Raw genomic sequence first — 25059 nt, 5'->3', positions numbered from 1 at the left:
TTTACAAAATATAGAAGAGATACAAAGACAAAGACAAGAAAAGAAAAGAAAAAAAGACACAAAATACATACAACAATACAAACATTAAGCATAAAAATACAAAATACAAAAATACGTACATTAAAAACTAATAACAAAAAGAAAAAGCACATATAGGAAAAACACAAAAATTCCCTCTTTCTTAATTTTAGATCTTAAATTCACATATTTTCCTGACTTCCTCACGTCCTCCGTTCTTGTATCCCTTTTAAAAGTTGGTTCAGCAAATTCATAGCCCATTAATTTATCTATTGTTGGTTTAATCTTAGATTTTATCTTGTTACTAGGACCCCTGCATTTCATTTCAATGTCATCAACATTCAGAAATTTTACAGTATTTCTGCAAATAGGTTTTAAATTTCCCCCAGTCTTCTTCCACTGACTCTTCTCCCTGGTCTCGGATTCTGCCGGTCATCTCCGCCATCAGGCCTTGAACTTCTCAATCTGTCCCCAAGGCCTAGGTGAAGAAACGTTTCTTTAGGCTGCACCAAAAACTCCATACTGGAAGGTGACAACCAGACTTCTCAGACAGTGGTCCCTATCCTGCATCACCACGCAAAGGGCTACCCCACCAGAAGGACCACAAGAAGGTGTTTGAGACAGCAGATATTGAGAAAAGTGTTCAAGTATTTGAGACCTAAATCATTCAGGGCTTGGACTATGGTAACGTCCAAACCTTGAATTGATCCCAGAGCCATATTGGCAGTGCAGTTCACACAGGATAGGTACTGTCTAATTAAATATGCTGCTTACCAGTCTTATGTCCACATTTTGCCCTAGATGTGACTTCCAGAGGCAGCCTTACATATTACTGTAGTCTGACTGCAAGGTTACCAGAACATTCAAGATTTCTGTGGCGAACTATCCTGGTCCATAAACAGGTAGAACCAGCTGGAGCTAGAAATATGCCACCCTTGCCCTGATTCTACCTGGGCTTCCAGTTACGGTGCTGAATCAAGCTATGAAGCTGCTTCTTGGGGCAGGGGGAGAAAAACAGGATTTATCTCCAGTTCCCAGACACAAGAACCACTGACCAACAGTATCTCCATCTTATCAGGATACAACATCAGTTTATTGGCCTTCGTTCAGCCAGTTATAGCCCCCAGACTCCAGTCCAGCAACTGCACAGCCTCATCTTGTTCAGATAGTATAGATGTCATTTGCATAATGTAAAAAGTTACTCCATCAATCATCCCAAACGACATGTTTCCCCCCACCTAATATTATATCCAGCAAATGGCATTCTTTTGAAAGATCAATGGCAGCTCCAGTGTCACTAAATGGAGTCTATAACAAATGCTTTCTCTTGCAGTCAATTTAAAAATAATAATTTCCCTGTGGCTAACTCCAGATAAGAGTATCTAAATTCTACAGAGATAAATTGATTTATGTCTCTATAATACTTTGTAAATATAAATTGCTAAATGTAAGCTACCAATTTATAATTATCCAAGAAGGTGTGTTACGGTTTGCAGGATGTAGCCTTGCCACCAAGCTCTCCTTTCAATATCAAAGGTGCTATAATTTGTTAATAATGATTACAAGGTGGATCAAAGTCATCTTTTAAAACTCGTCCATTTCCCTCTTCATTTTTCATTACTCTTGGCTCTATATTCCTGGCCCAAGGATGCTCTGAATACAGAATACAGTGGTACCTCGGGTTAAGTACTTAATTCGTTCCCCAGGTCTGTTCTTAACCTGAAACTGTTCTTAACCTGAAGCACCACTTTAGCTAATGGGGCCTCCCGCTGCTGCTGCACTGCCGGAGCACAATTTCTGTTCTCATCCTGAAGCAAAGTTCTTAACCCGAGGTACTATTTCTGGGTTAGCGGAATCTGTAACCTGAAGCGTATGTAACCTGAAGCGTATGTAACCTGAGGTACCACTGTACATAAAGCAGCAATGGGAAACCTGTGGCGCTTCAGACTCCTATGAGACTCCAGTTTCCATCAGCCCCAACTGACAAAGCCAATGTTCAGAGATGATGGGGACTGTAGTCCAAAAACAGAGGTTCTCTGTTCCTGATCTAAGGGGTGGTTAGGTCAGAAAACACTAAACACACTGCTTTTTTTTTAAGCCAGAGCACAGTTCCGGAACCTCTGAGTTGTGTGCCATTGTGCCATTGCAGAACAGCATTCCACCCACCCTCTTCTTGCCTTTACGTACTTCTGAGAAGCCCAAAACAAACATTTCAAGTCAAAGTGGAAGCTGGCCAGTGTGTGCAAGTCTACACTTTTTTAGAACAATGACTCCACCTAGATCCTAGCCGCTCCTAGCTCCTCCTAGCTATGATTGGGCAGAGCCAATTCAGATTTCCTTTTCTTCAGTCCATCTCCCATGTAGTGATGGCAGGCTTTAAGCTTTCCTCCAAGTCTCTAGGATGGACCTGCAGTTTTCTGCAAAGAATTCATGTCATGTTTGCAGACATCTTTGTAACGATAATCAAGGCAATCATTTTGTGCTGTCACCTGATGAATTAAAAGCTGGACTTTGTGGTCCTAAAGTAGGAAAGATGTGCTAGGTCTCAGTTGCCACGCTCATTGCCAGAGCTGTAAAGGAAGCTGTTAGCACACTTCCTGCACAAAAAGAATCAGCAGCAAATTTCCATGCCCCTTTCTGTATCCATGCCCTGGCACACCATAATCCGGGTGTGTGCTGAATGTGTGGTAGGACTTGTACACCACTTACACGTTCCTCAGTGTCCACCCACTACTTCACCAGAAAGCGGCATGCATATTGAAATAAACAGAGGCTCCCACTGGACTCCAAACCCCCCCCCAAAAAAAACAGCACAAAAGGCTTTGAAAAAGAAAGAGCAGGCAGTGTTTGTTCATAAACGTTTAGAGGATTTGTCAAACTGATCAACTTGCTCTTCCACAAGCTACCTCTTCTTGTTGTAATTTTCCTGGTCCTGGAGATTTTTGTTTCCTTTCCCCATTTCTGCAGTGAGTCATCTCAGGGGCTGCATTCCCTCTTCTCACCTGATTCCAATGGTCTCTCCTCTTCCTTCTCCCCACCTTTGCAATCATCCCTGTTACATGAAGTAGTTTGTGCCTTGCAGTTTTCTCTGTGATGTTATATTCTTTTTATATAACTGTATCTAATAGTGCTGGTGATTTGCAGGATGTCATTCTGAACTTGTGATGAATCCAGAGAACAGCAAGTTCCTTGCTTTCTCTAGGTGGTTGGCATTACACACACACACACACACACACACACACACACACACACACCTGTGGATTAGCCAATATTCCACTTGGTAGACTATTTGATGTGCTTTTAAAAAATTACAATTTTGCAGCTTTTCCTAATATTATCAGGAGACTTTTAAGCTCGAAAATCCTACATTTCATGAATTATTATGTACATGATCAAATTGATATGCTTGAGCTGTGTATGGCTTTACAATACATTTTTCCTCTTTCCTGTTTTCCACAGATGCCTGTGTACTATTACCCCTCTGGTCAATACCCTACCTCAGCAACTCAGCAGTACAGACCCATGGCCTCTGTTCAATACAATACACAACGGAGCCCACAAATACCACAGACTGCACAGCAAGCAGGTATTTTCATCTACTACTTGATTCTTCAGCTAGATCTTCAAAGTTATGTGTCTGGATGAATTCATAGGTGCTGCAGTCTAGTCAGTATGCCTGTGTATGAAGAGAGGAAGCAGCCTTGGCTCCCAAAATTACATCCCCGGCCCCACTTAAACCCTTAACTCTTTACCCAGCTGGTCTGTGACCATATTAATAAATTCATTCATTCATTCATTCTTTACCCAGCTGAAGTCCTGACCCAAATTTGTTTCTTCAAACAATATTCCACAACAATGTATTGGCCAGTCAAATCTTTTCACACAGACCCTTCTGTCAGAGCTCAGCTGGACTCTATTCAGTTTAAACATGTACAAATACATGGTTCAGGGAGAAAAGTGTGGCAGTAAAAATCAGAGATAAATGGTGGCCCATTGAGGAAAGAATACCCTCCAATCTACACTGGGGATGAGGTGGGAAAAGCATATTCCCTTTCTGCCTTGACAGGCTTATTGCATCTTATTTTTTCCCCTTGACTTATGGAATAGTTTTCTAAATCCGTGCCGTTCCTTCCCTTTGCAATGGTCTTAAATATTTAAAAATGCTTCATCCTAAATAACTAAATATCCAAAGGATATTCATACTTTTTTGCTCTGTCGCTGCAAGTCTGTATGTCCTCAATGCATCAATTCTTAAAATGCTGGATCAAAGCTAGGGCATGAAGTATATTACTAGAATTGTTAATATTTCAGTGATAACTTGAGTAGCATCCTTATAATGAGGTGCCTGGATCTTTTTAAAGTAGGTACTGGTAGAGAAAAGCAATGAAGGGTGATTGCAATGTGTACGGGCCTGAACTCTGAAACAGGGAGACAAGCCACCTGAAATGTTCCACTTGTCTTCATAATGCTATGCTGTTTTCGATTTCTCCATCTTGAGTTAGTCGTGATGAACAAGGGTCTCTACAGTCTATGTGGTGCCCCGTTGGTCTAGATCCCTGCAGTGATGAGCAGTTGGAAGGGGGGCCGTTACACTGTAAGAGAGTGAGTAGCAGGTCTCACAGTGAACCGGTCTCTTTTCCTGCTGTGTCACGTCGCACCTAATAATGGCAATTGGCACAAAAAGAAAGAAAGCTGCTGAGTGTGTTTGCACTGGTTGGTGAGATACTCGCTGTGTTGCTGTTAAACAGAACTTGGGAACGCGAGAGGAAGAAGAATCATTGGGTTCTATAAGTTTCCTGTACTGTTCAAGTTATTCAGTGTTAACTCAGTTATAAAAAGATGTGTGCTGCCTACCAAAATGCTGCTACTTTTATCAGAAGTTCTCGTGAATTCACGAATAAATTAAAACCAGTCTTTGAGAGGTTGTGATAACATAAAAATATTACATACTAAATGTTCTGAGATAAGAAGGGCCTACAAGGTTCCCATTCACTTCCATGTCTCTCTAATATAATGGAGATAGAATTGTCATCCTTCCATTATCATTCATGTTACTCTAGTCCAGGAAACCTTTATAATTGACTTGTATGATTTATCGTGAACCAATAATGATTTGCTATTTACCACGAGCATATACGTTTTGTACCATTTTCTTGTTTCAGTAACTTCCAAGCTCTGCCATATTGGTTTGGATGAGCATATGGGTGACACTCTTTCCCTCATTTCATACCTTTTAGCAAATGCAGTCACTGAAAGGGAGAGACAGAGAATTCATTTACGCAAAAACAATGGCTCGTTTTGCTTCACTTGTCCCAACAGCATTGCTCCATATTTATTACTAATTTACATTAAGGCTTCCAACCAAATGCAAAATATATTGTATGAAATTATCTTCTTCTGCTCTGTGATTCTTAATCCATATTTAACCTATTAGTTAAATTGTGCATTGGTAATGTGGAAATCGCTTTAAAGAAACCATATATGGAACATTCTGAAATATGCCAGCTATGTTCTGGGAAGTTATTTGATCATAAAAAAACATTTCTTAGTTTTACCCATTTTATTTTAGTTTTAATTATATTTTGTTTTGTTTATTTAAACAAAAATTATATACCACTTGATGGTGGTAAAACCTCTTAACACTGCCAGTTCCACAGTTAATATACTGTATGTTCAAAAGACAATTTTCAGGCCAGAATGTTGAATATCCTGAATTCTGTTGTGTATATTCTGCGTATTCTTTGCTGTGCTAGTTGACCAATTCATTAGAGCGAGAGAAACACTGTAATTCATTTGTTACAATAATATGTAGGTACATTCTAGTATTTCTTCCATGTAAAATTACCACTTTGATCTCTAAATTATGTGTCTCATAATTAATTGCTTTTCAGGGTATCTGTATCTTTGCAGAGGGCATACAATGACATCTTTTATTGGGTCAACCTTTCTGAAATGTTCATAGCATTGAAGCATGTAATATGTGATGAAGAGGTATCCCAAATAACGCATTGATCTTCTCTGGGAGTTCTGGATACCAAGAGCTGCTGTATCTTTTTATAGGCTGTAGTTTCTGCACCCTATTCAAAGGGATGAACTAATCTTTAAGCATCCTTTTTATTATTAACAAACATATGATTTCCACAATTTAGTATAGGAAAGGTAGTTCAGAGGCTTGAACAAGTCTTGCAAGCCATCCTTCCCTCCTATCAGGAGGGCTGAGAGTAGAAACATACATGCCAAAGGGTTAACCACTTTTATAACATGTATAACATACAAAATGGAGCCTAGAACTACAGAACTGGAATCCGGGCTGGGGACTCTAGCAGCTATGCTAAATCAAAATGGTATGATTGAGGAAAGCTACAAATCCCACTAGCAAAGAGGAATAATGTTTGCTCAGTCCAAGAATTTGCACAAGGTTTGAGATGTTCCGTGCGTGTACATGAGCCTGTTCACATGCAACATATGAGCAAAACATAAGCTGAAACAATTTAGTTGACATGAATGGCTTTGTGGATAGTAAGAGGCATACCAAGTAGTAAGAGTTCAATAAATATATATCACATAAGAGGTGGTTGTGGAGCTGTGTTTAGACGGATGACTGTTTCCGAAGCAGCTTCCCTAAAGATTTAGTACCACTCTTTGTTGCTGAAGCAGTATGGCAAAACCCATGGGAATGTTAGCAGTGCCTACCAGCAGAATAGCAAATGCAATGAATGAGAATTTCTGAGCCTTAGGAGCTTACACACTGTAGAACAAAAAGAAAGTTCACCTGCACATTGGGGTCTTGGAAGCTTTCATCTCTCTTGCAAGGTTGTTAAAGCATATGGTTTTCCCACTGTGGGATATAGAGGTCAAGGCAAGCTCTGATACAAGCAATTTGTTTTTGTTGTGCTCAGAAAAGGTCTGCTTAGGAGTAGAGCAATATTGATGATTTCTAGAGCAATTGGCTGAAGCAAAATGTCAGGATAGCATCCTTAATGCACGAGGGAGTGTGTATCTTTTCTTCTTCGTGGCTATGGTAAGGGAGCAATATGAAGTTAAAATGGCTCTAAGGCAGTGGAGGGGGGTGAGCTCACCTAAAATTAGATTACAATCTGACAGCAATAAATCATTTTGCAAGAAGGATGAGAACTCGTGTGTATGTGCTTTTGGAGAATACAGCTTGGCTGTTAAAAAAGTGAGACACATTTGCAGAATACTCTGGTTCACAAAATATTAATCACAGGAGCACCTTGTTTAAATTATTACTCAATGAAAAGCTTTGTTACACAACTTCATTCAATTTTTTAGACTCTGATTTAGTTCATTTCATCAGCAGCATTGTAATTAAAATAATCTGTCTCCAGCAAATCTGCATTAGCCATAGTCAATGGAAGATTTGTTTATTTTTAATCTGCCCATTGGTTAGCAGGGACTTTATCAGGCTTGCAGTTAGTGTGCAGCACAGTTGTCTTAGCATTATTGCACAGACTTGGACTCCAGCAAAAACAAAATGGAAGGGTCTCCAAGTATTCTCCCCATTCAAATCGAGTCATGGCATGAGTAGGAAGTTGAATGGTGTAGACCATATGGCGCAGAGGTGAAAAACCTTTCCTTTCCAAGAACCTTTCCCTTCCATGTGCTTCATATGCTGAGTGGGGCAGCAGCAAAAGTGGACAGCACAATAAAATATGGGCTTTACCTGTGTAAGTAAAGGTAAAGGGACCCCTGACCATTAGGTCCAGTCGTGGCCAACTCTGGGGTTGCAGCGCTCATCTTGCTTTATTGGCCGAGGGAGCCGGCATTTGTCTGCAGACAGTTTTTCCGGGTCATGTGGCCAGCATGACTAAGCTGCTTCTGGCGAACCAGAGCAGCGCACGGAAATGCCGTTTACCTTCCCGCCAGAGCGGTACCTATTTATCTACTTGCACTTTGACGTGCTTTTGAACTGCTAGGTTGGCAGGAGCAGGGACCGAGCCACGGGAGCTCACTCCGTGGCGGGGATTCGAACTGCAAACCTTCTGATCAGCAAGTCCTAGGCTCTGTGGTTTAACCCACAGCACCACCCGGATCCCTGTGTACTGGAGGCCAATTTCTAATTTCACACATGCCTCTCTATCCTCCATCCAAGCAGGTGATGCATTATCAGAGTTCCAGGGCGCATTTAAATGAGTTAACTCCAACTGACTTACATAGAAAAATTCTGCATATGCTTATGTCTTAAACCCACTGGCATTTAAAGGATCTATCTTTGGCCAAGCCATGCTCTGCATTTTTCATCATTCGCTCAGTTAGTGTACATGTGTAGTATTAATAACATATCCGTTTCCCTGCTAACATTTCTATTTGAAAAATCAGAACTAAAGATGTGTCTGGCCTTAGATTAACTTTTTGGTTAGGGTGCTTTCCCCCGCAGATGAGGCCTTGCTCTGTGTCTGGCCATTTATTTATTCTGTTTATTTCTGAAATGTGAACCCTGCACCTTCAATGCCAGCTTGCCATTCGCTGGGCAACCTACAAACAAAATACAAAAGTTTGTTCTGTATTATGACTGTAACATTCTCCCAAAGCTCCTCACCTTTCCCTTGGGGTGCTGCCACACAAAAACCCATGCGCCCATGTGGGAAGGCATTTTGGTCTTGAGCAGCCATTTTAGCAGCTTGATTTTTAACTTGGAAAAATTTTAATTGTGTGGCTGTGCTGCTCTTATTTTATGTTTGTCATAAGTCATTCATGTTTTTCTCATACATTGCTTTTTAATCCTTTGTTAGTTAAATCCATTTACTAAGAAACCTAACTTTAACATTCATATGTAAAAAAAAAATAAGGACAGGCAAGAATATTCAATACAAATTTTTAACTAAAGGGTTATGATAACAGGAAATGCTCTTATATAATTTTACATGGAAGATAAGAGATGAAACTTCTGATCTCCCTGATTCAAATATTTCAATTCCTACGATGAATTTATTGTGACAATTACATGTGGTGTTGACTTTCTGCAGTAATCCCTTGAACTGTGGCACTCATCTTGGTTTCCCTGCATGTGGGTTACTTGATTTGACCACATCTCCCCAACATATTCTGTTTAAGGAATAGCATCTAGTTGAGCAAATAAATCTGTCAAGCAATGCCAGGTTTCTTGACCAGAAAAGATAAAAACAATCTTGCATTCTTGTCAGGCTGCACTGTACAAATTGCATTTCTGCCACTATCAGTATTTTATTTTTGAACTTTGACTTTTCCTTGTGAGTAGTTCAAAACCATCGGAGTCTGGCTTTTCTGGCTGCATGATAAAAATGAGTCTCTCTTCCCTCCCCAGCCCCCTCCAACTCCACAAATAGATGAAATCAGCCCTGGGACATGATTTAGCAGCACTTGTCTTCAAAACGTTTTCCGAATCTAAACTTTGACGCCCTTCAGTATACCCCTTTGTAGTAGGCAATTGGTCTTGTGTTCACCTTCCCAGATGAAGAAACCAGAGACGGATGAGTCATTTAACTTCTCCTGGTACAAATAGCTTCACAGTGTGATAGAATTGTATGTTTACACTTTGTGGTTATGTTATGTCCATGGGGGAGACAAGTGGCGGGCTGGGACAGTTTTGCTTGCATGCCTTAGTGGGGAAGTCTATGAACAGTCAGAATTACACAGTGTGGGCCCAAGCCCTAGACTGATTGCTGAAAGGATAGACTGGGGTTGTAGGTGCAGGCCAAGTTACTGCAGAATAAAATTAAGTTACCTGGTGCAGTGGAAAACTCTGGCCCAGGTGGGGCTTGATTGCCCAGATTAGGAGCCCTAATTGGCACAGGTGACGGTTGTGGAGACACTCAGCTCCACCTGGTTGAGACAGGTACAAATGGAGCAAAATAGTCAAGTGGGAAGATGGACCAAACACTGCTGAGTCTTCCTATGGCTGGATCTGGTGCTGTGTGTGAATGAAGACGGTCTGGTGGGTAAATTGTTTCTTTGGAATTGTTCCTTTGGGGTTATTTCTCAGTGTAAGAGGGGTTTTTTTATTGCTGTTTAAGAAGGTTTGCTGTTTGAGGGGGGCTTTGGTGGCTGTTTGAGGAGGTTTTTCTATTCTGTTCAAGTAGAAATATCTTCTCCCTGCCAAGAGATCATTTAAAGAACCCGCAGTGTTAATTGGCAAAACACCTGGTGGGTTATGTTCATAAAGAAGCAAGAGGGGAGAGCTGGCATTTGCTTGGTGTGGAACAGTGACTTTGCCATAACTATGGCTAATCTTGCCATTTCTAGAGATGCAAACCTAGCCCTTTTTTGTCTAGGCATTAAGGTTTAAGGGTAGAGAGCCATGCACATGGAAACAGGCAAAGAGCCCTTGGGGCCTTATACTTGCACTGCCAGAATCCACACCCATTCCTTGGGGGTCAGCTTGCTCCTAGAATTCTTTCTCCAATGCGGTATACATATAGGAGACATGTACCTATCACTGTACATGTTTCCTAGGATGAATTGTAGCGGCATGAACCAGAACCAGCCTGAGTGTGTAGATTACTGCTACTCAGCGGTGGCACTGTGGGTTAAACCACAGAGCCTAGGGCTTGCTGATCAGAAGGTTGGCGGTTCGAATCCCCGAGATGGGGTGATCTCCTGTTGCTCGGTCCCTGCTCCTGCCAACCTAGCAGTTCGAAAGCGTGTCAAAGTGCACGTAGATAAATAGGTACCACTCTGGCGGGAAGGTTAACGGCATTTCCATGTGCTGCTCTGGTTTGCCAGAAGCGGCTTAGTCATGCTGGCCACATGACCCGGAAGCTGTACACCGGCTCCCTTGGCCAATAAAGTGAGATGAGCGCCGCAACCCCAGAGTCAGTCAGGACTGGACCTACCGTATTTTTCGCTCTATAGGATGCACTTTTTCCCCTCCAAAAATGAAGGGGAAATGTGTGTGCGTCCTATGGAACGAATGCAGGATCCTCGGCTTCGCCGCAAGGCGCCTGACCTGGAAGCCGGAGGAGGAACAGAAGGGTCTCCTTCCGTTCCTTCTCCAGCTTCGCTGAAGGGCGCTGCGCTGTGAAGCTGAAGGGCGCTGTGAAGGAGAGGTGCTGCACAGGGAGAGAGAAGGCGCAGCGCCCCTTGAGCGGCGCGCCTGTCCAGCAAAGCCCGAGGAGGCACAGAAGGGTCTCCTCCTGTTCCTTCTCCCGCTTCGCAGTGACGCTCCTTTCCAGCGAAGCCGGAGGAGGAACAGAAGGGTCTCCTTCTGTTCCTTCTCCAGCTTCGCTGAAGGGCGCTGCGCCTTCTCCCTCTCTGCGCAGAGAGAGAAGGCGCAGCGCCCCTTCAGCGACGCAACTGTCCTGGCTTCTGCCTTAGCCACGCGCAGCCTCTTCGGGCAGGGGGAGCCTTCATCCCGCTGCCCTGAAGAGGCTTGGCACGGTTATCCCAGAAGCCAGAACAGCCACACGGTATCCCAGAAGCCAGATCCCTCTTGCTGTTCTGGCTTCTGGGGTTCAGAATAAGTTTTTCTTGTTTTCCGCCTCCCAAAACTAGGTGCGCCCTATGGCCCGGTGCGCCCTATGGAGTGAAAAATACAGTAACCGTCAGGAGTCCCTTTACCCTTTACCTTTACCTATCACTGTTTCCTAGGATGAATTGTAGTGGCATGAACCAGAACCAGCCTGAGTGTGTAGATTATTGCTACTCAGAGTGTCACAAACTCAGGGCAGAATCGGGCTGCTGTAAAGGAGGGTGGGGCAGGAAGCAACTTTGATTCACTACTATGGGAATGAGAGGAGGTGGAAGGAGCAAGATTAGACTGGCACTCAGCAGCTATTCAGCATGAGGTGACGGCTTCCTCATGCTGAATAGCTGCTGAGTGCCAGTCTATTCAGAAGTTCCTCAATGAGGTCCCTGGTGAGGCTTGTGACCCTCTCCTTACTGCACTGGGATGCTGTTAGCCCACAATGATGCGAAGACCAGCAGCTTGTCGCTCCGGCTTGTAATGGTTGGATTGTGTCCAAACTAACTAAATCTTCCAGAATCTGCTTTAGATCATTCATGAAAACAATCTACTGAGCAAAGAAAGACTTAACGGTATTATACTCTATTGGTTGAACCACAGCCTAAAAGAGTTAAGGTGTTCAGGAAGATTAACACAGAAATTTAGAAGCAGAAAATTCTGGCATTTTAATTCATTGCTGTGTTCCTATGACCTAAGGTAGGTTATTCTTATTCAAATGTGCCTGTGTTACTCAAACACATTATCTTTCTCCTTTTAAAATAATCTCTGCTTTTTCCTGAGAACAGAGAACAATTGACTGCGTACAATAGCATCTCTGTCAATAGGCTGCAATTACCTGAGGCAGATACATATTTAAAATATACATAGTTCCTTCCATGACAGGCATTTTAGGGTATTCTACAAACGCCAAACGTTTTTCCTCAAATAAAGGGCAATATATCTGTCTTAATAATGTACAGTTAGCATTTGTAGCCGCTGCTCAGGGGGTGGAAGATTATTGCCTTGATACTCTTATTCATAAACAAGCTTTCAAAGAGGCAAGAGATGTATTTTAATGAATGGGCTTAACTAAAATGACAGAAACAAAGTGACAACAAGATCCTTAGTTTAAGAATTTGCATGTCTATATAACTGAAGTAGGGACGCGGGTGGCGCTGTGGGTTAAACCACAGAGCCTAGGACTTGCCGATCAGAAGGTCGGCGGTTCGAATCCCTGCGATGGGGTGAGCTCCCGTTGCTCGGTCCCTGCTCCTGCCAACCTAGCAGTTCAAAAGCACATCAAAGTGCAAGTAGATAAATAGGTACCACTCCGGAGGGAAGGTAAACGGCGTTTCCGTGTGCTGCTCTGGTTCGCCAGAAGTGGCTTAGTCATGCTGGCCACATGACCTGGAAGCTGTCTGTGGACAAATGCTGGCTCCCTCTGCCTATAGAGCGAGATGAGTGCCGCAACCCCAGAGTCGGTCACGACTGGACCTAATGGTCAGGGGTCCCTTTACCCTTTACCTATAACTGAAGTGCTTTTGTTGTCTGATTCTACTAAGCTTTATTACTTAATTACTGCAATGAGGCAGGCCTTATCTAATCCCAGATATAGAAACCTGGACTTGCTTATTCAGTGGTGAAAGGAAGACACTTCAAATACTTTCCCAAACCATTCTCTAATTTTGCAATGAAACTATATGGCAAAAAGATGAAACTCGCATTATTGTTTCCGACCCTGAAGAGGAAAGAAAAGGCACCGCCATGTGTTTGGCACTGTGACATTACTTCCAAGAATAAATTCTAGATATGTCACCCCCCCCAAAAAAATAGGCATTTTTCACAATTCCTCTAAGGTTGTAGATTTCTGTTTCTTAAACTCAGACGTGTGTTGTTGTTGTTCATTACACTTTTATGTACTATAGCTTATTCCATTACTGCACAGGCAGTACAAGCTTTGGGGGGGGGAGTGAAGAAGTTGCTCATATATTCATTCCTGATACATAATGCAAAGGTACTGTGAAGTTGGAACTGCATCTAGCTTCTCATTTGCAGCATAATGTGGCCCACTGGGTAAATATAGACTACTATGATTTATTGAGGAAACAGGTGTGAGCACGTTAAAAGAATGGTTTGCCTCAGAGAGATGCTTGTAATTGACTAGCAAAATGGCATATGTTGCTGTTTCGAGACAAGTTGCTATTAATCAACCAGCATTTGCTTCGTTTTCGGGAAGAAAGTAAGGAACAGACTTGGTATCCAGCCAGTGGCATTTGACTAGATATTTTAAAGAAAAAAGGAAAGGAAAGAATTGAGCCACTCTCCAATAAATTCTCCCTAGGGTGGAAACTTACAAAGGACAGAGATATGCATGAAATCCGCATATTCTAATTTATATGTACAGATGCAAATTTAGAAATAACTAGCATAATTTAAATGGAAATCCTGTACATCTTACCATGGTGGTGACCTGTATTCTTGCTAGTGATAACCTTATGCATCATGAAAATGTACCACACTAAGGCTTCAGTCCTAAACTAGGGAATAAGCAACATTTATTAGTGTGACTTCTGCACTTTAAAAATAGATTTCAAGCAATCAACAAAATCTCAACCCAGTATTAAGGCCAAGGTTACTATAGATGCATTTACCAAGTAATGTAGGTACCATAAGTAATGTAACCCAGCATGCAGTTAACCAGATGGGAAACCACTTTGCCACATTGCCAGTGTGAGGTGAATTTGTGCAAATGGTTGGATTACCACATATACAGTATGCCATATAGTTATATTACAACTTGGCAAATTTCTGCTTTACACACCTATAGTTATAGAGATCAAAAATCCTATGCTAAACAAGAGGAAAATTATCTGACAGAAGTGTAATGCTGATGAAATAATATCTATATGAAAATGTAGTATGGAACAATAGCTTTCAACATGTAGTTTTGTCAATATGTGGATATATATATATATATGTGTGTGTGTGTGTATATATATATATATATATATATATATATATATGCAGGTTTTGGTGTCCTCGGGTGTCTTCCCGTGTAAAAGTTGGGGTGTCTAGGCGACGTTTCGACGAGGTCTCACTCGTCATCTTCAGGCTGGTGCTTTCGGCTTCTTGTTACTGGAACAGAGCGGGATCTCAGTGTTTGAGTTCCTATAAATACTGTAGAGGGGTGTGGTGTATTGCCTCAAAAGTTCTGGGTAGAGGGGAAGTTCCCAGGCTAGTGTTCTTTTCTTCTTTTGTTCCTTAATTACTTGAGGGATATCTTGAGTGATTTCTTGAGTGATATTCTGAGTACCACTTAGGTGGGTCATTAGGTGTGGATTAGTTGCTAAAGCCTTATATATATATATATATATAGTATTGGCCATGTTTGTGCAAATATATTGATCCTGGGGGAAAGCGTTTACCTTTATATTGCAACATAGATGGGGGGGAGTACTGTAAATGGAAATGTATTTCTTTCTCATAAAACAGTTCATCTGAGAAAATCAGTTTATTCCTTTATTCCATCGGGATTGCTTAGGATGTGGCTTTTATTTATTTATTTTCGTGTTTAGATCCTTCCCTTTTTATGCGAAACCTTGCCCTTTCGAAGGATCTGTTGCTTTATTCAAACCATAGACTCTACAGTTTGGGGAGGGGGGCGGGGAGCAATATACAATCACTGCCACCACAATATACCGTATTTTGCGCCCCATAGGACGCTCCGACCCATAAGACGCACCTAGTTTTTTGGGGGGGAAATAAAGAAAAAAAATTATTTCCCCCCCAGGTGCGGGGCTGGAAGAACCAGGTCGGGGAACAGTGGGAAGGCACACTCTGCCTCCCCGCTGTCCCCCGAGCTTGTGGGGCTGGCGATGGGGAGAAGTGCACTGATCCCGGGACTGCAGGCAGCTCTGCGCCGCCATCCGGAGCGGGGCAGGACTTGGAGGGGAAAAAGTGCGTCCTATAGGGCGAAAAATACAGTACTCAGAAATCCCACCAAAGTAAATTGCACTTACTTGCAGGTAAGTACGCATAGGATTTCAAGTCAAGTCTTGCCATTTTGCAGCTGTTTACTTACATGCCCCAAAGGCAACTAGACCCTAAGAAAAGCTTTTTCTCTACTTTGGCTCTGTGCACTGGCTAAGATCCTAAAAATATTCTGTATGTTTATGGAGGCAGGAAGTATCCCCTGGAACTGATTCTTAGCATTATGACTTGATTCAGAACTATTTGCTCCTAGTTTGGCACTTTGGTGTGATTACTAGTTTCGGAAAACCTTGATGGAAGCCCATTGGAACGAGGGGCAAATTCTGTGAGCTTTATTGTGCTTAGGCAGTCCTGCATTAAGTATTATCTCTATCTTCAGCATGTGGGTTTGCTTCCACTGTTGTGTATGAAAGGATGAGCTGGGTTCATAACTTTTCAGTCATTGGATTCAAGAGTACTGTCTAAAATCCAGCAACTTAGATTGCAGCCAGGAGATGTATTGAACTCTGAAATGCTTTGGGATCCTGGAGTCCAGAATGTCCAGGCTCCTGTTTGATCTAAAATGGGTCTAAATTCATCATAGCATCCAATGGTGCTGAGAACTGTGGAAAATGGAGTTTGAAAGTGGATCTGGGTGGGTCCACTTGTTATTCCCTCTAAAACTGGATTCCTAACTCCTCTTCAGTATAGGAGTACATTTTTGCAACGGTAGTATTAGAATATCAGTTTCAGCATACATTACTTTGAGCTGAACGGGGAAGTGTGAAGGTTGTCAATGGTTGTTACATTAAGCTCAACAATGACTGATGAACAGTCCTATAAGACTCAGTTTAGGCTATGCTCCTCAAAAGATTTGGAGCAAATCCCCCAAAGTTATATATATTTTCCCCCAACAGTAAGAAATAATAATAGTATAATAAAGCAGTATAAATAAGAGGTGCTTCACATTGTTAAATTGTGTATTAAATGGGGGAACTGAGCAAAAGAACTAAGGGAACATTCCTCCTAGGCTTTTATGTCTAGTTGTCATTTTGAAAATATCATGGTATCAGCAGCACAGTTTTCATGCATCTATAGGAAACATGCCCTGTGTTTTGTAATTATGGATTTTTTAAAAACCTGAAAAGAGTTAAATCATTGCTGCCATCTGTTCATAAATTCACAGATCTGAAGGGTGTGTGCATGTTTCAACTATGTTTGAAAGAACTGAGGTCCCATTTGTGATTATTTTGAAAGAAAAATATGAATTTAAAACACACACACCCCTTTAGTACCTGTTACAATGCCTGTGCATTTCAGACACTGACATCTGTACTTGGGTACAAAAAGTGGCCCTTCATTTTGCCCTGGGAAACCAGAAAATGCATGTCCATTTACATGCTGTACTACTGTATTTTCTTTTCTAAAAGCTGTTGTAAAGTTCATCACAATAATGGTATATTAAAGTAATTCTTTTCATGCTGCACTGAGCTTAAAATAATGCTGGATGCATCCAGTTTTCATTAGCTAGCAATAAAAAGTCTGTTAAAATTACACTTTACATGTACTCAGTTAAATTCCTGAAAATGCATCTAAAACCTAAAAGATGCTTTGCAGCATGAAATAAATGCAGCTTGATAGCAAGCAATGTCATTGCGTATTATGTTCCTATTTACCTAATCGTTAAATTAGATCCATAAAATAATTTGACAGTGGAACTGAAATGATATGAAACTATAGTTGCAATTCTGAGCATGCTTTCGTTGAGTTTAGTTGTATTTAACTATGTATACTTCCACATAATCCTATGTAATATTGAGGTGTAAATCTGGCTCAGTTCTTCTCAGGATACTGTAGATTATCAATTCCAAAATCGGCAAATGAATTACCGGTATTCCGTGATCTTATACCCACTTGCCTTGTTCTTGAGTATATTAATTGGGATTTTACTATTACAGCACAATCCTATACATGTCTCATTCCATGGGATTTACATACAGAGAAGTGGGTACAGGATTGCAACCTTAGTTGTTTTTTTTAACTATGGCACATCACAGTTGCCTTCATACATAAAGCTCAATTTGTTCATTCTCCTGAATGGCACATCAGGGCAGATTTTCCTCTGGTGGCATTCTGTATCCTTATGCTTTTTAGATCTGATCTGAAGTGCTTTCTTCTTTTTGGTTTCAAAGTCAGGGCACCGTCTGTGACCTCAGAGGTCATGTTTAATTCCAGATGCCATTTGCAAGCCATTGTAAATGTGAAAATGTGACTATAGAGGCACAGTCGCTGTCATAATGTTATCTCCCTTTCCCGCCTTCAAAGCACAGCAAAGATTATTCTTCACTTATTCTGGATGCCACCAAATGTGAGGCATTATCATGAAAACCACATTATTGCAGTAATTTGGGGCCTTTGGGCATCTGATGTGGCAATTGCCTTCATTGGGTCCTGGTACGTCATTTATCATTGGAGTGGTCTACCCTGCTGAAATGTGCCCTTTGTGGGCAGAGGCAAAGCTAATATACTTTCAAAGTGTATTTGAATTGCCTCAATAAATCACAGCTGTCAATGTCAGCATTTTGATCATTTGCCGGGACAATATGTTATCTTCCTGCTTTTGGGACTTTTATTTGTGCAAATTGTAATGCATCATAACATGAAATTATGCAAAGCGCATTCTGATGACTTCTTTTATTATTTCATTTTAAGATGGAAAGTTTGCTTCAGAATAAAGAAGGCCCGTTTGTGGGGTTTGTTTTATAGTCGTAATTAGGGTTTTATTTTTATCAGTTGACTATAAAAGTGGTTGAAGCCTGTTTTTAATGTGTTCATTTTCATCCTCTTAAATAGTTTATGTTGCAGACTGTATTTTCATTTAGAATCTGAGGCTTATATGCTTCATTCTTTGCTGGAGAAGATGCCAAGAAACATTACCCATCTTCCTACTAACTAACCCCTAACAACTCCTATGCTGTAAATTGCTTCACAAACAAAATTAGTTAGATACCGTACAGCAGATAAAAGTGTCTTTCTCTTTCAATAAGCAGGGCATGATCTGAGAGTCTATAACACAGCCACTTTGCTAAAGATAAGCAGGTCTGGGACTGGCCAATGCCTTAATGGGAGACCATATGAGAACCTCATGGAAGTTGCCTTTCATTTTGTGGTGGAAGAAAAATGAGGTACAGTGGTGCCTCGCAAGACGAAAAGAATCCGTTCTGTGATTCTCTTCCTCTAGCGGTTTTTTCGTCTTGCGAAGCAAGCCCATTGACGGATTAGCGGATTAGCGCTATTAGCAGCTTTTAGCGGCTTTTAGCAGCTTATCGGCTTATCGGATCAGCTGATAAGCGGCTTAGCGGCTTAGAAAAGGGGGGGGAGGAAAAAAACCCCGCAGGAACTCACAAGACATTTTCGTCTTGCGAAGCAAGCCCATAGGAGATGCGTTTTGCGAAGCACCTCCAAAATGGAAAACTCTTTCGTCTAGCGAGTTTTCCGTCTTGCGAGGCTTTCGTCTTGCGGGGCACCACTGTATAAATGTGCTAAATCAGCGGTAGCCAACCTGATTTCCTGCAGTTGTTGCTCTACTCCAAGTCCTATCAGCCCCAGACAACATGGCCAATGGTCAAGGATGATGGGAATTAGCTCAGCAACATCTCACACAAACAGTGCTTAACTGTGGTTAAGGAAAGAAAGCCATGCTTAAGTCAAGGCATGTGGACAAAGAGTGAATGAGCTCTTTGGGGTACTAAGCATCCATTCATTATGAATATTATTGGTATCCAATTCAAGAGCTTTGCTACATCTAGACATATCCAATGATTGAACATTAGATTTATCTTTCCCCCCTTTTAAACATTACAATTTCTATATACAAAACCAAAGCCTTGCTAAAATTCTTATGGAATATTTATTTGTTCATTACTTGCAGCCTAATTTGCTTACACTTTTGCAGAAGTTTTTGTTCTAATATAGAGTGAGATATTGAAGAAACAAGCTCTAAAGAAGGCAGCTTTTGAAGTTAGGAATGATATATTTGCTAGGAATATATATCTTAACTTGAGGATTAAATTGCCATATCCTTTTGTTTTAATGTCACATTAATCACCAAAATAAATCCATTGACTTGGTCTAAATAATCATCTCTCAATAAGCCAAAAATATGGACAAGCCTTTTAGCCATTCACTCAGCCTCTCTGTTTCCTCCCAGGAGGTCTCCCATTAAATATAGTTTCCCATTCCATCTGATACTGATAAACTATGGCTAACAGCTTTGGAGCAAACCCAGAATATTAAACCATGGTTTTAAGTTGGTTTAATATCATGAAGCTGTTAAAAACAATTTTCCAGTTCAGACGAAACAAAAAAACGACTGTTAATGGGAGACTTCATGGTATTCCTGCTTGCATAAAAGGAGTTGTGAAGGATCTGTATGTGTGGCCAGAACCATAGAGGCTAGTGGCACGAGACGCAGGGGCACCACGTTCTGGAGGGCGCCAGGGAAGAGGCGGAGGCTGGACGTGGCGCCTCCCGGCATCATCTGACTGCCCTTGCCCGCCTCCGCCATGCCACGCCAAAGCAGTGCCGCGCCTGGAGCCTCTGTCTGCCATGGCCACCGCGGCACAGTGGCCAGCTGAGCCAGGAGGCGCTGCGTCCAGCCTCTGCCTCTTCCCCGCCGGAGAAGCCCCCCTCCAGCTGCTGCCTGCCTCCTCCAGCTCCGCCGGCAGTGCTGTCCTCCCTAAAAAACTCTGGGAAACAGGCAGCGGGGGGGGGGGGCAGACACCAGAGGGAGCTTTGCACCACACCACCAGATATGCTTAAGACGACCCTGGCCAGAAGCCAAGATATACCGTATTTTTCGCTCCATAAGATGCACCAGACCATAAGGCGCACCTAGGTTTGGGAGGAGGAAAACAAGAAACAAATATTCTGAATCCCAGAAGCCAGAACAGCAAGAGGGATCTGGCTTCTGGGATACCGTGTGGCTGTTCTGGCTTCTGGGATAACCGCGCCAAGCCTCTTCAGGGCAGTGGGATGAAGGCTCCCCCTGCCCGAAGAGGCTGCGCGTGGCTAAGGCAGAAGCCAGGACAGACGCGTTGCTGCGCAGTTCTCCTCTGCGCAGCACTTCTCCTTCGCAGGAGAGGCGCTGAACAGAGAGGGAGAGCTGCGCAGCACCCCTTCAGCGAAGCAGGAGGAGGAACAGAAGGGTCTCCTCCTGTTCCTCCTCCCACTTCGCTGAACGGGCGTTGGGCAGCTCTCCCTCTCTGCGCAGCGCCATTCGCTCCATAAGACGCACTCACATTTCCCCTTACCTTTTAGGAGGAAAAAAGTTTGTCTTATGGAGCGAAAAATACGGTAAATGACTGGACTCTCCCATTGCTTAGTTTCACAAATGGTTTTACCAAAGCCAAGCAGGTCCTTGTAAGTCCATTCCATTGGGTCACCAACATGATGTGCACAAGTGGCCTTCAAGACATTTGAGAGCACCTCTTGTTGTCCCCTTTCTGGTGTTGTTAGGGTGGTTACCTTTGGAAAGTAGATAAAGGTATGGGAAGGGAGAAGTTGGAAGAGCTCATTCCCACTTCCTCTTGCAGCTCCAATGTGCTTTTCAATGTTCAGACTGGTCCCCAAGCAGCTGAACAGAAAGTTGAATGACAGGAGGTAAGGAAAAATGAGGTGCTGCAGGAATCGGAGGGGGAAAGAGAGAAAGCCTGTGCATACAAACAAGTCAGTTCTGATAAAATAAATATCCTTAAAACGGCAAAAATGTTGTACCGTTTCCCCATCACCACCAATGCCAGATCATATCTGCCCCCATTGACTCGATTGTGAAAATAACCGGTCCAGGGCTTCCAGGGCACAGAAACATGGAGACTAGTGGGGAGGAGGGACAAGGTACAGTGGTACCCCGCAAGACGAACGCCTCGTGAGACGAAAAACTCGCAAAACGAAAGGTTTTTTCGTTTTCGAGTTGCCTCGCAAGACGAATTTCCCTATGGGCTTGCTTCACAAAACGAAGCTTGCCCCGCAAGCTCCGGGGACAGCGGGTCTTCCCTGCTGTCCCCGGACCTCTTTTGAAGCAAGGGGCGGCGTGGAGAAGCGATCTCCCCGCAGCCCCTTGCTTCAAAAAAGGTCTGGGGACAGCGGGGAAGAAGCGATCTTCTCCCTGCAGCCCCAGGTCCAGGGATAGCGGGAAGCGCTTCCCGCTGTCCCCGGACCTCTTTTGAAGCAAGGGGCGGCGGGGAAGAAGTGATCTTCTCCCTGCAGCCCCAGGTCCGGGGACAGCGGGAAGCGCTTCCCGCTGTCCCCGGACCTCTTTTGAAGCAAGGGGCTGTGGGGAGAAGCTATCTTCTCCCCGCAGCCCCTTGCTTCAAAAGAGGGGACAGAGCGGCGCTTCCCCTCTGTCGCCGGACGGTCTCCATAGGAACGCATTAATTGATTTTCAATGCATTCCTTTGGGAAACCGTGCTTCGCAAGACGAAAAACTCGCAAGAAGAAAAAACTTGCGGAACGAATTAATTTCGTCTTGCGAGGCACCACTGTACTTGAACCCATTGCCCGCCACTGTTACCCAGATTCAGATTGGGGGTCCTGTGCATAGAGGATGGAAACCTCCCATTGAGGCAAATGGGAGACTTCATCACAATGTAAATTGCAGGTGTGCCCTCCCCACCCCCGGTCAGAAGCAAGACCACCACAGAGGGCAAAGCGCTAAAGCCCCCAACCCACGATCCCAACCCAGATAAGGAGAACCATACTGGCAATTTGAGTACCTTGTATTTAAATGTAATCAGTTAATGTGTGTTCTAATAAATTCTGGGCAGCCTCATGTGGTCAGTAGATTGTTTTAAGAGAAAAGCATGCTGCTGCCTCTTCCCTGCCTACCAGGGGCTGGTTCGCAGCATAAAAGCACAAAATACACAATAAAAGCACGAACAAGAACAAAACAAATCCATAACCTGCCCCTTCATAAATGTATTCTTCAAATGTGGTTGCAAAGACCTCTCTCTGTCACCCCCAAATGCATAGACATTTGCCCACTGACAAGTCTTCCTCTGATGATAAGCTTGAGTTAAATACAAGTTTAAAATCAGATATCATATTTGGGGGACATAGCTTATAGAGACTGCATTTGCCAACAATGCAAAATTGATTCTGTTTCATACAATGCTGGCTTTGGTGGAAACATCTTTATTACCCTCATCTCCACAAAGCCGCAGACTGTCCTTTGGCATTAGTGAGCTCAACAGCATGAAACGTTTTTCTTTCTTTCACTCTGTTCTTGCTTGTGTCATTTATTGGCTGGGTGACGCTTTTGTCTCTTATAAAATCCAAGGATTTCAGAATACTGAGAACGTCTGCCTAGGAAGTGTTCAAGGGCTGTGGCTCAGTGCTAGAGCATCTGGTCTCTATGCAAACATTCTGAGGTTCAGTTCCTGGCATCTCCTGTTGGAGCTGGCAATGTTTCCTGCCTCAGACTCTAGAGAGGTGCTACCAGTCTGTGTAGACAATACTGAGTCAGATGGAACCAGTGCTCTCACTAGCTTTCATTGTTTCCATGTAGATGTTTGCTTGGAAGTCAGTTCCTCTGAGCTTCATTGTGCTTACTCCTAAGTAATGGGAATGTTGTACTCATTTAGTTCCGATATTCATGCATGGATTGCACTGGTAATGCATTTGCACCAGGTTTAGGGCTACAGATAGTTTCCAGGACTGGAGACAAGCCGATTTCCCTAAATTATACTGCTATAATTGAAGCCCCTGATTTAGAATGTTGCAAGCGAAAATAATTGCAGTTGCTTCGCCTTACGGTCACAGCCCCAGAAAGGCTCATTTTTTAAATAAGAAACAAAAATGAATGTTTCTTTTCAGAATTCTGTGGCTGCCTTGAGTTTCATGTTATATAAAAGGTACCCTTAATATTTAACTTTAAAAAAAAAAAAATGTGTGTTTGAAAATGCAAGGGGTAATTTGAAGCATAAAAACAGAAGGGTACCTGAAGGAGCATAAAGCCCAGAAACAGCAGGCGCAAGGCTGGATTTCAATAGGAAACCATTTTCCAATATCAAGACATTCTCAAAGCTGCACTGTGTTTTGGAAGTGCTTTTTTGTATGAGAAAAAGAAGAGACGAGGTGCTTTCTTGCAATGGGGAAGTAGTTCCTTAGCTTGCTCAAATCCGTATTTCTCCATTCATTTCTTCCCCATTTAAATACCTACTCAGATACAATTGTGTCAAATGAAAGCTCTCTCGCGTTCCCTATTCTGATGTCAAAAAAAAAACACCCAAACCCAAGTGTGATCATTTATCTTTAAATTGTTCAACTGTGCCCTGTCTTGTGTTCTTGTTAATAATGCCACATCTCCTAGGAGCCATCTCTCATTCAATTTCCTCACATAAGCTACAGGATTGACCTTACCTACTGTTCCCTTGGAGAGAAAATAGAAAATAAGCTGAAATGCCAACCTACCTTAATTTTTAAAAATTGCTTTCAAATGTATATGTTTTTATTACGCAAATCATGGACACATACCACAAGCGCTTTTTGTTTTGGCTTTTTCTGCTGGTAGAAATGAAGAGTGAAATTAAGACTAATTAAAATAGTTTACCACTCAACAGTGTATGTTTTTGTTTGAATGGTAGTTTGATGAGTTAGCATGACCAAAATATTTTATTCACGCCCTGCTGAAGAAACTGAGGTGGAGCGAAATTACTGCGTAATTAAGGTTACCAGGTTTTTTTGATTTATGGTTACTGTATATTAATAAATAGCAGACCATTAGCGTCTGGTGGGGGAAAATGGATAATTGAGAAAAGAGACACTGCAATATTGCCATTTTTTCCCTCTCCAGTAGGAAGAAAGCACCATTTATTTCAAAGGACTTACTGCCCACTGAAACAAAGCCAGCCAGTTGTGTCTGATTCTGTACAGGCATCCTACCTGCAGATTGAATGAAATAATGTGGGCATTAGGAAAGTACATAAGCAAACTCCACTATCGTCCTATGTCTAGCTGTTTTTGTTCTAGCCTCCTCCTAAGTCCCAGATGGGGATATTCAAAATTCCTTCCTCCTCTTGCTTAGCAACAGGGAAAGCGGTTACCTGTACTGTACTGAGGAATGCTGCTGCCTGCCTGCCAAGTGCCAAAGCCTCCGTCTTGTTTTGTTGTATAACTTTCTTTAAAAGTGTCTGGTTGACGTACTTAAAAAAATTAAATAAAGCTAAGAGTCTGGGGGCCCTGTTAGTGGTCCTGGTTTAAATTGCGAAAGAGACAAAATTTCACTAGGGGGAGGAGGCCGGGATTATAAAGGCCTTCTTTTGCAAACATTTGAGATTACATGGCCAAAATATGCAGTATGTTTTAAGACTACTATACTTAATTTTGCAATCACCACTTTAGTGTACTGTTGCGTGTTGAGTCCCACAATGCCACCCCCCAAAAAATTCACACTTCACACATCAATTTTTGGTTAAGGTTTTTGGCATAATTTTGGCCACAACTTTATTCAAAATACAAAAAATGTGAGTGGTTGCTTAGGCATTGGTTATGACTATCTGTCCTTGCCCTCAGAGACAGAGCTGGCCTTCCGGACACCACCGGAAGCCAGCGTGGGAAACAAGTATTGGGTGAGA

At 42.5% G+C, this 25059-nt stretch overlaps 2 protein-coding genes across 39 annotated transcripts in view; one reads left to right on the top strand and one right to left on the bottom strand.

Moving 5' to 3' along the window:
* LOC310689984 (uncharacterized protein) overlaps positions 1-25059 on the bottom strand; it is a 94994-nt gene that overhangs the window by 968 nt on the left and 68967 nt on the right. For 2 of the 15 annotated variants that reach the window (XR_014517739.1, XR_014517740.1), the window contains exons 3-4: positions 23897-24367; positions 20954-21062 (exon numbers count right to left, since the gene is read on the bottom strand). The exons of 8 other annotated variants lie outside the window; for them this stretch is intronic. Coding sequence is in view for 2 of the 7 variants with exons in the window: in XM_083468636.1 (XP_083324762.1) it covers positions 13917-13995; positions 20954-21062 (188 nt within the window). In the remaining 5 variants the exon portion in view is untranslated. Of the gene's footprint in view, positions 1-5142; positions 5268-13916; positions 13996-15945; positions 16795-20953; positions 21063-23896; positions 24368-25059 lie in introns of those variants that run through there. 5 more of the 15 variants (XM_083468636.1, XM_083468635.1, XR_014517736.1 and 2 more) reach the window with 4 other exon arrangements.
* The window catches only part of ARPP21 (cAMP regulated phosphoprotein 21), a 249595-nt gene that overhangs the window by 209881 nt on the left and 14655 nt on the right, over positions 1-25059 (top strand). For all 24 annotated transcript variants that reach the window (XM_083468012.1, XM_083468009.1, XM_083468020.1 and 21 more), the window contains one exon: positions 3478-3604. In XM_083468012.1, the coding sequence (XP_083324138.1) occupies positions 3478-3604 (127 nt within the window). The remainder of the gene's footprint in view (positions 1-3477; positions 3605-25059) is intronic.

This window comes from Podarcis liolepis (assembly GCF_965112155.1).
Source record: "Podarcis liolepis genome assembly, chromosome: 12".
Taxonomy (NCBI): domain Eukaryota; kingdom Metazoa; phylum Chordata; class Lepidosauria; order Squamata; family Lacertidae; genus Podarcis; species Podarcis liolepis.
The sequence above is the reverse complement of the archived record's forward strand: the minus strand, read 5'-3'. Positions and strand labels throughout refer to the sequence as shown.